We start from the raw sequence: 14,827 nt of genomic DNA on the forward strand, positions 1-14,827 counted from the left end.
GCAAACACTTACTTTCTTGCAAATTATGTAATAAGTATAATAAGTATTTATGAGTTGTAAGCAATAATTCATTGCAATAGTAACTCCAATGATTATAATTAATAAAGTGAAAGTTTAGTCTGATTCCAATATCCAAACCACTTTTTAATTCTTTAGGGCCAACTCGGTACTAACTTTTTAAAAACGCTCGAACGCGACCGTGATATAAAATTCACGCGCTGCTGTACATGTACATACACATATACATACATATGTGCCTATGACATTGCCACACAAATAATGTATACAGAAAACTACATATAAACATATCTGTATACACATGTGTGTGTGTATGTCGCCCGCGGAGACTTCAAATATAGTTCTACAAAAAAAAACAATCGTCTTAAACATCATCTTACATCCTTATATGCGTACACATGTAAATATGTCTCCCGCAAAAATTACAAATACTGTTCACAAAAACAACAATCGTCTGAAATAGCATCACAAATCAATATGGCAGCCAAATTTCCGACATCAAAATTTATAGTAAATTACACAACAACAAAATTTTCATTCATGAACGCAAAAGTACCTTCAAAAAGCCTATTCGATTCATTCATAAAAGCAGACGCCATTATATCTCCCCGATCATGCCTTGCCTACAAGTGTCTTTTCGCGACGATTTCAAAAGCTAAACATCATAAATTGAATATATTTCTGAAATGTATGAGAAGGAAAAATTATCAACCCCGCAAAAATAAGTATTAAAATATATTAGAATAAAATTGACAACATAGTTTATTTGTCGATTTTCAATTCAAGAAATCTTTCAAAGAAAATATTCAATATTTCTCTGATTTATATGTACAGTCAATCCCGGCTAAGTAGTACTCCGCTTGAAATCAAATTTCTCCCTCATCACTCTTAACAGCCTCTATTATATATATCTTGCTGCATCTCACGATTTGTTTTTTGAAATACCTAGAAATTACTGTTTTAAGTACGACTCATTTAAGTATCCGCAGTCGCTTATGTGCCATATTATATTTTTATTTTTACAAACCACAAACATCTGTATCTTTGATTGTGGCACTTAACTGAGATTGACTGTATTTGGCAAGGAATGTACAAAATATTTTTCGCGGCTTGCAAAAATCTGCAGCGATATGTATGCACGCTCATACAAATGCATACATATTTACACAAGTTCTTTGGTAAAGCTATTAGAACGGCAAGGGAAGCAGTGGCAATTGGAGATCGTTCGTTTGTGTTTTCGGCACAGCTCAGATTTTCTACCAACAACACAACGCTTTTACCACGTCGTTCCGTAGACACATTGACTCTGACAAAACGTGAGCTTCGCCATTGGTTCTCCATGTCAAAGGAAATTTCACATGAAGCAATATGCATATGTACATAATAACATACAAAGTTGTGTGTGGAAACATTATGCGTATGGTTCGTTTTATTTACATGCACATATAGTTCTTCTTCTTCTTCTTGATTGGCGTAGTCACCGCTTACGCGATTATAGCCGAGTTAACAACCACTTGGTCCTTCCAACGGAATGGAGGTCTTCCTCTTCCTCTGTTTCCCCCGGCGGGCACTGCGTCGAATACTTTCAGAGCTGGAGGGTTTTCGTCCATCCAGATAACATGACCTAGCCAGCGCACTGTGGCCAATTTGGCTTCGCTAGCGGCCTTTAATTAAATTTTCAAATTTGAAAAACCGTTCATTTTTTTTAACAATCGATAACAAATACATTCACTAGATTTGTATCGATTTTTAAAAGCTCAGCTTACGGCTGATGTATAGCTGTGAGCATTTCAGAATCTTCTTCCCAAATATGCGGAATCTGCAACGCAACACCGAAAAATATGAATGACTTAAATTTGGTGAAGAGCTTTCCAATTAAAGTGAACTTCTTTCAATACGGGCTATCCAGTCTCCACGCCTGGATAAGGTTTTTTGAATGTATTTTGCCATATCCTATAGAATACCAATAAAAAAGTGGCAAACTCGTGGTGCTGACAAGGATATTGTTGGACAGAATAAAACAAATATACAGCAGAAGCTAAGAGAAGAAATGCATTTGTGGCCGACATACCAATGGCTGTTACTGGAAATACCAACAACGGAAATACGGCAAGAAGGTTCTTTCAACAACCAAATTTAGCCGCTCGTATAACTGGAGTGAACGAACATTTAATATATCGATTCAGCATCGACTTGCGAGTACTTGCGTGTAGATACGATATAAACACGGAGGCATTCAGACTTTACGCAATGGAAACTGCCGAAATTTTTGTTAGTTTATACCCTTGCTTTTACATGCCCTCGTCTGTTCACAGAATTTTAATTCATGGAGCAGACATAATCAATCATTTTTCGCTTGCAATTGATATGATGTCCGAGGAAGCGCTTGAAGCCAGAAATAAAGATTATCGGAACATCCGTGAAAATAATACCAGAAAAATTGTCAGAAAAAATACAATGGAAGATATAATTAATGTTCTTTTTGTTTCTTCCGATCCCTTAATATCTTCATTGTCCAACGGCTCATCAATTTCCTCGAAAACTCGCAACGTCGACTCATCCGTTGTTGACATCGGCCAAGCCTCTGCACCATATAGCAGGATGGGAATTATGAGTGACTTATAGAGTTTGGTTTTTACAGATCAGATAACATTAAAGACACACATGTATTAAATTGTATAGTTAAGAACAACCCCATGTAGTGTGCAATACAAACATATACACATACACATATATTTAGTTATTTATGATAGTTTTCTAAAACAGTATATAAGCAATACAAAATATCAAAATAAAATCAGAATGAATAAATTCTCCCTCGATATAAGACTTTTCATTTCCTCCCACCACTGGTAAGGAATTCTTTTTGTTTGATATATGTTTATAGTACAAATTAAACATACACCCTCTTATTTTCATTGGGATAACTCACATGTTCGCCGATATATGCGGTACAAAGGCACCCCGAAGTTCGAAAATCTTTATACCATGTAGGTACTATATGGAGGCTAAGGAAAGTATTGGTCCGATTCAGCCCATACCACTATAAGAGAAGGATTATCTCTTACCTTCAATGATATATATTACACCGAAATTTTCGATCAAAAGTCAACTATAGGTTCCACGGTCCAAATATTTAGTACCAAGGGGCATGAATAGTTTTTATTGGATTTAAACAATTTTCGATCGCAAAGTGGCACACACTAAAGGCATTATTCATGCAAAGTTTTATCCCGTTATATTAACCGCTTCTTAATTAGTGAACTGGAAACTGAACGAATTAAGTGGAATTTAAAATTGTGCTATATGGGAAGTTGGTGGTTGGTCAAATCTCCAGATATGGAATATTACCAAACAGTGGGCGGTGCCAAGCCCGTCATCCAATTTTCATGCTGGCTCTCATAAGGCTCTCTAATACCATCTCAGTATACAATTTAATGACTCTGACGTAATTAGTTATCGATTTATCGCGCTTTTAGTAGTTTTTAACAGTACCGTTATATGGAGAGTGAGCGGGGTTATCTTCGATTTCCTCCATTTTCACACTATCGGTATATTTCCTGTAATTTCTAGCTTTAGTTAAAAGTTATTTAATGGAATGTCAATAAAAAAATTACGATAATTTAAAGCAATAACTGTGTCTCAAAACGATGGAAAATTACAAATCAAAATAAAATAATAGAATGTCAAAATAAATTGTATTCAGTCAACTTTTACAAAAAAGTAGTAAGCAATGAATTTGGACGATAAATGAAAATAATACACTTTTGCCTGATATGTTAATGACACGCTAATTGTACAAAAATTAAAGAAGCAAATGAACTAAATAGAGGGAGTGTACTTAGTAACTTTTCAAATTAATGTAATAATAGAACAAAACATATGAAAATTTTAACTATTTAAGATAAGGAAATTTAAATTTTTTTTTTAAATTTATGTCGAAATAGAAAACATTAATTAAAAACAAGAAAAAACGTTAACTTCGGCTGCACCGAAGCTAACATACCCTTCACAGGTGCATTACTTTTAGCAACTATGTATTCAGTTTGTATGGCAGCTATGTATGTGCTATAGTAATCTGATCTGAACAATCTTTTCAGAGATTATATAATTACTTTAAGCTTAAATCTATGTCAAATTTCGTGAAGATACCATCAAATGCGAAAGTTTTCCATGCAAGAACTTAATTCCGATCGTTCGATTTATATGGCAGCTATGTATTAGCTACAGTGAGCCGATCTAAACAATTTCTTTCGATATTACATTATTTCTATGAACAATAACTCACACCAAATTTCGTGAATATATATCGTCAAATGAGGAGGTTTCCCATACCAGCACTATGTTCCGATCATTCAGTTTGTATAGCAGCATATATATTGTATAGTAAGCCGATCTGAACAATTTCTTCGTATATTACATTATTATCTTAGAAAATAACCTGTGCCAACTTTAGTGAAGATACATTGTCAAATGTGAAAGTTTTCCATACAATAACTTAATTCCGATCGTTCAGTTTGTATGACAGCTATATGTTATAGTGGTTCGATATCAGCCGTTCTGACAAATGAGCAGCTTCTTTAAGAGAAAAAACCGTTTGCAAAATTTCAAACCGATATCTTAAAATCTGAGGGACTAGTTCGCATAGATATATACACACGGGCAGACGGATATGGCTAAATCGACTCAGCTCAACATACTGGTCATTTATATATATACTTAATAGGGTCTCCGACGCTTCCTTCTGGGTGTTACAAAGTTCGTGGCAAACTTAATATACCCTGTTCATGGTATAATTAAAAATGCTAATATACCAACAGCTATTGCTACACGCATAAGATTTATTAGTTATATGTTGTCCATTAGACTAAAAGAAGAACCATTATTAGAAAATATGAGAGTTTTATTAACATATTTATACATTTGTTGATATATGCTGTGTAAAGTCAACCGGAAGTTCGAAAATCTTTCTGTTAGGTATATGGGGCTAAGCGATACTATTATTAGAAAAGAGTTGTACCACCCGGTACATCCATTTTTACTGTGTCGGTAGTGGTGCTCTAAGAATTTGTGCTCAGAGAATTCGGATATATAGCTTAACTGCATAGGAGCAACACAAGATCACAAAAAATTATTTTTTAAGTGCTCTGAGGATATATTCGGGGCTTATTTATTTAAAGTGGGCAAAATATATATTCATTTATAACCAAACTTAAAAATTTAATTAATTAATTATAATTAAATTAATTCAATTTAAAAATTAAAACAAAACAAATAAGGAGCATCTTACAGCGTGCATAACCGAACATTTCATACTCTTGGCAAGATGTGTTGGGGTTCACACTAATGCCATTAATATGATGCTTTGTGAGAGTGCCCGCAGTGTCAAATTTAATTATTGGTACCAGTCAAGTCAATTTGGGGGTAGACTTGTCTGATACCAGGATGTGGTGGAATGCACCTCATAGGTTCATCGTGGAGAAGATTTGTTTGGCTGAAAGCTTTGTTAAATATTCTTGTAGAAGTTATATTGGATAGCGGTGGGAAACCGTTTGGGAATAGTAATCAGTGTATGGTTTCAGCCACAAAGTTGGCGGACATGGACGCATGGTGGTCCCACGCTCAGAATGTAGTGCCTAACTGCATGTTTGATTGAAGTGTGTTTTGATGGGTTGCCCAATAATTCGACAAAGTCCACGAGAATTTGGTTGACTTTGTTGTTTAATTGTGGTGGATGTGATTAGTTTGTTAAGTTAAGTATATGAACCGGAGTTATGGGAACCGGTGTAGGAGCGTGCGATGCGTCTTCGTTTGAGTTCCACGATGAGCTCGTATTGTTATAGCAGGTCTGCTCCAATTATTGGTTAGGGCACTTTGGCAATGCAAAATATCAAATGTATTGGTTGACTAATCCCGAAGTTGAGTTTTTTTTGTAACTGTAGAGAAATATGATGTTGATATTAATTTTCACAGGAAATCATCTCGTCATGGGATTGTTCTGAATATACATAATCCCTTAACTCTATTCAAAGGAGATTTTAATCCACATCGGGAAACAGCATTTATTGTACACGGTTTCAATGGTACCGCAGTTGATGTGCATTTGCAGTTTCTAAAAGATGGTGAGTTCATATATTGTTATTAAATATAGAAATTCAAGTAAATAATTATTCTTAATACAATATTTTTGCCTGTAATTTCCAGCATATTTATCTCGTGACTTTAATGTTATCACTGTAGATTGGCGGCCATTAACACGCTATCCATGCTACTTACATGCTTTGATTAACACCCGCTTGACAGCCCAATGTACTGCGCAGGTCAGTATTGAAATATTAGTGAGCAGTTTGAAGTCCTCATATGCAACTTCTGTAGCAGATAAGAAAGCAGCTGAGGCAAATAACGATATCTCACATTTGTTAAATGTTTTTCTTGACAGTAAATTTATGAAAAAAGTGTTCCAAAGACGCCTAACCTAATGTCTGAAAGAAAAAATTGTACAACTACTTTATTACTTAGAAGTTAATTAATTAAAAGTTGCCATCATCTAGAAAGATACAAAAGTGAAGTAAAAGCAAGATCCCTAAATATAATTTAATAATTCAACACTTTTTTTCAAATAAGACCACAATGTATGGTATGTACTTTCTATTTTTTGCTAAAATAAAAGGATTTCTATCTGGACGCAAACAGAATCCGGCCTCAACAGCTTATCTTCTAATTGTTCGTGATTTAAATCGTAATTAAAAGTGTTTCGTTGTTTGATTGGAACATATTGTGGGATCAATTTGGATAATCTTTTTGATCAATAAATCGCCTCTTTATAAGTCGTTTTAAAAACACTTATTATTTCATTTGTAAAATCGGATAATTTCTCGCCTGATTAACTGATAATGTTTGTAACACTATTGCGAGATTTCCCCTATGCTGAGGTGATTTCAAAAGCTCAAATGCTATCTATTGTAAAAATAAGTAATTATCTATTGCAATAAATATGTAACTTACGGTCTTTGTACATTTTTTTTTCCAAGTAAGTCGTTACAATCGTTACAATTCTTTAAAAAAATTTAAGACGTTACGGAAGGCATTCTACGGAATAACCTTGAAAGCCGAGGTACACGGTGCTTGGATCCCCTCTTTCGTCTCAAAATACTTGCCTTTCATCGTCCTTTTCAGGCAAGGAAACAAAAACAAGTCCGGGGGCCACACCTGGGCTGTTTGAGTCTCTTAGGACTTCCACGTAAAACTTGGCCTTGACGATTTACCCAGGAGGATGAAATTCGTAATGGCTTGCGAAAGAAAATCAGTCCTATTACTCTCTGGTCATGTATATATAAATATTTATGTTTAAGTAATTCAGACAAGATTTTATTTGGAAATATACTATGTGTATGTATTCATACATGTGCGAACAAAAAGAGATTTGTGCTGAAATAATATGCTGTAATACTGCAGCTGCTTCTTAGTTATTCTTTCACATTTTGAAATTCTAAAAATAAATGAAATTATTGTATATGCACCAAATTTAATAGATTGAAAAATTACTCACTTTACTTGATTGTCCATTTCTTTATTTTGTCTTGCGTGGTTTTGCTGTTTTTCTTGAGAGGTTTGAGCAAGCACAATAAACCTCACTTAGTTAGTTTCGTCCACTCAGATTTATACTTTTGAAAAGTTTTTTGTTTAAAATTTAGTACCTCGAAACTCACTGCTGAAGATACATACCTACATTTTACATACATATGAAAAAAATTTTACTTTGGACTATCTACATGTAATCTTAGGAATGTTTATGATGTATTATTTAATTAAAATTTAGGGTTCTTATTTAACATTGATATGTTAACTGTTCTGTTATATAAGTACCCAATATGAGTGATATGATTTCTTAAATCAAAACACACACTAACTGTTAAGAAATTTCAAATGTTTTTTATTTAATGTGAAGTAAAATCAATAACTTAAGTTCTGAATATACCATCATTCAAATGACCTTCATGACTTCTTTTGCAGGAACGAGTCTCATAGGACCCAATTTTCGAGTACTTTTTTCAATAAATGAAGACATGTGTCATAAATATGCTAAAAACCAATGACTTCAAATAATAGCACAAGAAATAGTCTGATAGTGTTAAATAACAAATTTTTGGAAGTCATTCAGTGTCACAATTTCTTGAAATAATCGAAGGTTTTAAAGAAAAAATAAAAGGATGTATTTATGTAATAAAGTAGCCGCATATAATTTTATTAAAATTAATGACATATTATTGTACAACTTTTGAAGTATATTAGAAAACATTTTCAACGAAAAATATGAATCTCCAGAAGCGCCTTGAAAAAAAGTGGAATCTCGTTACCGGATCATCTGACACAAAAAAATTTATCTGCGTTTTAAATAGTGAAGTATTTCTCGATGTTGTTTTCTATTTTTTGCAGCACTTTAATTTGTTAATAAAAAATAGAAAAAAATGAAAAAAACTCCATCTGATTAGCTGTTGATTTATGTGAAGAAGTAGTGTTAAAATTTTCAAAAGGATGGGTTCAGTAGATTTTGAGTTATAATGTTCACGAACTTCAGAAATAACGTTTTCGGGAAAATTGATTTGAAATATTATATGTTATGAAAGTCAGGTATCATGGCTGGTCGTTTAAAACGCTGTAACTCCGTTAGTTTGACTATAATTGACTCAAAATTTGTACACAATATTCTCGCTATATAGGTCGTTAAAAAAAATATACATATATATTTAGAAAAATGCAAAAAAAAAAAAATTTAAAACCTTAAAACCCCCACCCCCCCTCTTATTGGCACTTGAACATTTCGATGAATAGCGAGCGCAGGTGGACAGTTATTACGACCATAAAATGGCAAAAGCGCAGAGCGACATGCAAAATAAACCGTCCGTTCAACTCGTTTTGTTTGGAAAGATATCTGAAATATTCAGAGAAATTACAACATTTTTCCAAGTTTCAATACCGAAGCATAACACTGTTTTAGCTCAATTCTTACGAAAACAAGTAAGGAAGGGCTAAGTTCGGGTGTCACCGAACATTTTATACTCTCGAAATCAAGATATCTCAATTTTTACTCAAGTTACAGCTTGCACGAACGGATAGACAGACATCCGGATTTCAAATCTACTCGTCACTCTGATCACTTTGGTATATGTAACCATATATCTGAGCATACATACCGTTATTAGCAACTTTATTGTGAGAGTATAAAAATGATGCTATCTGAATTACATGAAAATATCTGAGAGATTTACCGATATTTTCGGTGAAAAATTAAGTTAGGTTAGGTTAGGTTCTGAGTTCTTCGTGTCCGATATCAGGGACCTTGGAAAGTTATAGTCCGATCACGACAATTTTTCCCCAAGTGATACCTCAGCTCGAATACCGTATTTCTGTAAAGTTTTATTCCGCTATCGTCATTGGTTCCTAATGTATATATTATACAGAGAAGGCATCAGATGGAATTCAAAATAGCGTTATATTGGAAGAAGGCGTGGTTGTGAACCGATTTTATCCATATTTCGTACATGTCACCAGGGTGTTAAGAAAATATTATATACCGAATTTCATTAAAATCGGTCAAGTAGTTCCTGAAATATGGTTTTTGGTCCATAAGTGAGCGACGCCACGCCCATTTTCAATTAAAAAAAAAGCCTGCGTGCAGCTTCCTTCTACCATTTCTTCCGTAAAATTTAGTGTTTCTGACGTTTTTTGTTAGTCGGTTAACGCACTTTTAATGATTTTCAATATACCCTTTGTATGGGAGGTGGGCGTGATTATTATTTCTTCCATTTTTGAACTTATGGAGTTTGGTTTACATAGCTATAGTAGTTTCAGAGATATGTACAAAAAACTTAGTAGGGGGCGGGGCCACGCCCACTTTTCCAAAGAAATTACGTCCAAATATGCCCCTCTCTAATGCGATCCTTTGCGCCAAATTTCATTTTAATATCTTTATTTACGGCTTAGTTATGACACTTTATAGGTTTTCGGTTTCCGCCATTTTGTGGTCGTGACAGTGAGCCGATTTTGCCCATCTTCGAACTTAACCTTCTTATGGAGCCAAGCAATACGTGTACCAAGTTTCATCATGATATCTCGATTTTTACTCAAGTTACAGCTTGCACGGACGGACGGACCGACGGACAGACGGACGTACGGACAGACAGACATCCGGATTTCAACTCTACTCGTCACCCTGAGCAGTTTGGTATATACAACCCTTTATCTAACTCTTTTAGCTTTAGGGCTTACAAACTTTGTTGCGAGAGTATAAAAAGTGCAGCTTTGTAAGGCAAAGTGGATACAAAGACATGATGCCGTTCTTCAATTCACAGTCATTCTTGCTGAAATCTTTCAAGTACTGACAAAAATAAGCGAACGGAAGAAAATAATGATTGCAGTAAAAGCGCCGAATGTGGTCACGCTACTGTGCAACTTCGAATTTATTATTGGAATTTTCTCAGTGATGTTTTGTCACTTACGCCGCCAACAAGTGTGATTCTGCAGAATGAATCAATCGACCTTGCGAAAGCATCAAACGTCATAACAACATTGGTTGCAAAACTGAACACACAAAGAAAGCTGATCATGAAATTTTTTATGCTACACACATGGCTGAAAAATTAGATGTTGAAGTGAAAAAAGTCTAGACCATGTGGTTGTCGGAGTTATCGAAACAATCACCCATCCCAAAGCTGTGAAAACTTTTACAGGTTTTCTGCTTACAGGTTTTCTGCATACATTGACACAGTGATGCAAGATTTAAAAATACGGTTTTGCAATGAAGTTCTTGAAATTTTCAATTTGCGTCAGTCTTTACCTATATGTAACTTAAATTTGGAAGAAAAGGATTTAACTGTACTCATTGAATGCCTAGTTAGACATTTTGGGAAAATCTTGCCCAGAAACTGCAAAAACGAAACTTAAAGCATAAGTAGCGCCTTTCCAAAAACCATGGAAAATGAAAAGGACTACGAGAACACAAGTTCTTTTTGCCTTAGAAGCCCTCAGCACGAGAATAAGGATATATGTATATCCGTCGATTCATATTCTACTTCACGTGCTCTTCATTTTTCCAGCCACAAATGCTAGCAGTGAACGATTTTAAAGAATTTTAAAAAATTATAGTTTAAAGTTCAACATTTCTTAAATCAATTACAAAATCATAAAGTTCCTCTCCTCCTAAAATGTTACTCTGTAATTAGCATTAGTGGATTGCATTCTTCGTTTGTAAGATATTTTTATATCGTACATTATCATTGCAGGAATTGAGACTAGAAACTGAAATTTTATTAATGCCAACCACTAAATACTTTGATGATATTTGACACTTTTATGAGATAAAACATATTTTGCTATTTCTATTTTATGGCTGCCAAATCGGTTTATAAACACAAGTATATGTAAAATATCTTGGATATAGAAAAATATAAGAATTTTTTTATTTATATTCTATTACAATTAAAAACATGTAAATTCAGACAGTAAGCAGTAATTGCGTTTTTTATCATTCCCATACGTTGTTTTCAGGTTTATTCTTTCCTCACGCATCATGGGGCAGCTCGTGAGAAAATCACGTGCATTGGTCATTCCCTTGGCGCCCACATTTGTGGTATGATTTCGAACCATTTAACGATAAAACAGCATCGTATTATCGGTAAGTTACTTTTTAATTTTACACATTGATGTCATAAAGATATTTTGCAGGTCTTGATCCCGCGCGACCACTCATTGAACGTAAAAAAAATCACATCTTCAGATTATCCATAGATGATGCAAGTGTTATACAGGTGATTCACACCAATGCAGGTTTCTTGGGGCAGGAAGAGAATATAGGTCATCTGAACTATTGCATTAATGGTGGCAGATTTCAACCATTTTGCAAGGGAAATCCTATAAGTGAGTTAGAATAAGCATATTTACAACAAATCACACTCAATTAGCACATAGTTTCAAATATCTGTAAATTAAATATAGAATATTTGAACTAAAATCATATTTTAGACAAAAATTGTGACGTAAACATTGTCGCTTGATTCGGTCATACCTGTATATAACCTATTGCAAAACTCATAGTCATATAGGAAATTTTCTGCTTACAAAAATGATTTGTGTAATTTTTTGATTAATTTGTTTATCAATCATTTTTCAGAGTATTAAGCGAAAAAAAATTCGCTTTATTATTTACCCTAACATGCATACTTACATATATGAATTAGAACAAGAAAAAATGTGTGACGAGTCTATAATACCCTTCAAATATGCAAAAGAACTTAATTCCGATCGTTCATTTCGATGGCAGCTATGTATATACCATAGTGATGCGCTGTTGTCGTTGGAGATTGCATTATTGCCTCAGCTAATAATCCATGCCAAATTTCGTGAAGCTATTCAGTCGAATGAATAAGACAAATGAGGAGCTTCTTGCGGAGAAAATACCGTGTACAAAATTGCACATCAATATGCAGACAGACGGACGTCCTCGACGTTTCCTTTCAACCATCCTGGTTAACTTAAAAAACAGGGTTCTGGTTTGGTACCACACATTTTTTACATTCATACCACATCATAGTTAGTCGCCTTTTTGAAAATATTAATAACAATAGCTTATGTTAAGTACGCCTAAAAGCTATAAGCTTATACAAATTAGTACGGATAGTGGCGTTGCAACCGTTCACTCTCATTATTATACTTCAAAATAATATTTATATGTATGTAAATTGCCTTCATATTTCAGGTTTAGAGAACAAAAACAAATTTTAATTATCCAACATCGATTAATTGTTTTTCAAAATATTCTCAATTAAGATATATGTATACACTTTCGTAGCTTTTTTGGCACTCGGCCCAGTTTGAAATACCAATACAGTCGACATCTGTTTACATTGGGGCTCACACGGGGCACGGCTCCCATTTTTATGCCATTTACTGCTGAATGAATGCTAGTCCTGCAAATGTTTATAGTTACCTAAATCTTACAATAGATCACCTAAAATTAAAATTATGTGTTAATTTAAATTAAAATAGTGGCCGAAATCGCGCGAATATGTTCGGAATGTAATTCCTTTTTTTGCCGAGTTCAATATTTTAAGTTACTATAAACAACATAAATAGCGTTCGTATGTTAAAACATTCTAATAATGTATAATATCAAAAATGTCGAACTATACGATACAGTTAGAATTTGTCACTATAGCACTAAAAGACAGCTTACGTGCAAAAAGCAGATGTGTACGTATGGTATGTATTAGAAATCTCCCTCAATGTCTGTTATTAAGAGAGATCAATTATATTGGACAGACATATACATAGGTATGTACAACTATCAAGTAATTAGAAGTACACCGCGTCAAACACCTATCCGACTTTGACATTTGAATGGATAGGATCTTAGTTCGATTTTCATATTGTAATATGATTGATTTATTTGTCCTAAAATGAACGAATCAGATGGAATTTAAAATTGTGTTATATGGGTTTACAGATTTGATCTAAAGTTTTAGCAAATTCCAGCATTTAGTTATGATTTGATACGTCACATATTGACGGATATACTTACCTACATCTCCCTTCCGCCTTTTTGTCTTTTGAATTTCGCGGCGATGTACATACAGTAGAATCCGGTTATAACGACGCCGCTTATAGTGTCCGTCCGGTTATTCGGCGCCTGGAAGAGGGTGAGCGCAACGTTACTCTGGCAAAAGAATTCTGCGTGGGCCACACAACAATTGCCACAATAAAAAAAAAAAAAATAAAGAAAAAATTAAAGCGTCATTTAATAGTAATATCTTAAAGCCGAAACGCGTCAGAGCTTCAACTAAAGATCAAGTGGACAAAGCATTGTTACAGTGGTTCATATTGCAACGCAGTCGAGGAATCCCATTAAGTGGTCCACTGCTTCAAGAAAAAGCAAATTTTTTCGCTAAGCAATTTAAAAATGAAAATTTTAATTGTACTGTGAATTGGCTAAGCCGGTTTAAGGCAGGCATAATATTGTCGGCGGTACAGTCAGTGGAGAATCTTTGTCTGTACAAAAATCGATGTTAGCGGGTGGCTTACAAAGGTTTGGCCTATACTACGAAAAGATTTCACTGATGAGGAAATTTTTAATGCCGACAAAACTGGACTATTCTACAAATTAACTCCAGACAAAACATTAAAATTTAAAGGTGAGAAGGAAAATTATTTTGAAGAAATCTGTTTATTGAAATTTTAATGTATAGGTGAAAAATGCACTGGAGGGAAGCTGTCCAAGGAAAGGATAACTGTGCTTGTTGCAGCCAATATGAGTGGTAATATTAAAAAGCATTTATTGGTTATTGGAAAATCAAAGCGACCTAGATGCTTTAAAAATGTTCAGTCTTTGCCTGTTGACTACTTTAGTAATCGCCGGGCATGGATGACATCTAAAATTTTTATTAATTGGGTACGGGATTGGGATGCTGAGCTTAAAAAGAAGAAAAAGAAGATATTGCTATTAGTTGATAACTGTCCAGCCCATCCCCAAATTAGTGACCTAACGAATATCACATTAGTTTTCCTTCCACCAAATACGACATCTGTATTACAACCAATGGATCAAGGCATAATTCGAGTGATTAAATCAACTTTTCGGAAAAATCTTGTACTTAAAATAATCAGCAATATGGATGAAAACAAAGATGAAAATAACCATACTTAATGCCATTTTAATGATAAATGATGCATGGCAACAACTTTCACCATTGACAATTGCGAATTGTTTTAAGCATTCTGGGCTTGCAGAAGAAAATTTAGATGGTTCCAGCAGCTC

General features: G+C 34.2%; 1 protein-coding gene across 2 annotated transcripts in view; it reads left to right on the forward strand.

Moving 5' to 3' along the window:
* Positions 1 to 14,827, forward strand: part of LOC108974471 (lipase member H-A) — a 36,505-nt gene that overhangs the window by 17,486 nt on the left and 4,192 nt on the right. The window contains exons 3-6 of one of the 2 annotated variants that reach the window (XM_018942326.1): positions 5,992 to 6,140; positions 6,223 to 6,338; positions 11,566 to 11,692; positions 11,743 to 11,934. In XM_018942326.1, coding sequence (XP_018797871.1) covers positions 5,992 to 6,140; positions 6,223 to 6,338; positions 11,566 to 11,692; positions 11,743 to 11,934 — 584 coding nt within the window. The remainder of the gene's footprint in view (positions 1 to 5,991; positions 6,141 to 6,222; positions 6,339 to 11,565; positions 11,693 to 11,742; positions 11,935 to 14,827) is intronic. The other variant, XM_018942327.1, reaches the window with a different exon arrangement.

This window comes from Bactrocera latifrons, unplaced genomic scaffold (genome assembly GCF_001853355.1).
Source record: "Bactrocera latifrons isolate USDA-ARS-PBARC rearing strain unplaced genomic scaffold, ASM185335v1 scaffold_559, whole genome shotgun sequence".
Classification (NCBI taxonomy): Eukaryota; Metazoa; Arthropoda; class Insecta; order Diptera; family Tephritidae; genus Bactrocera; species Bactrocera latifrons.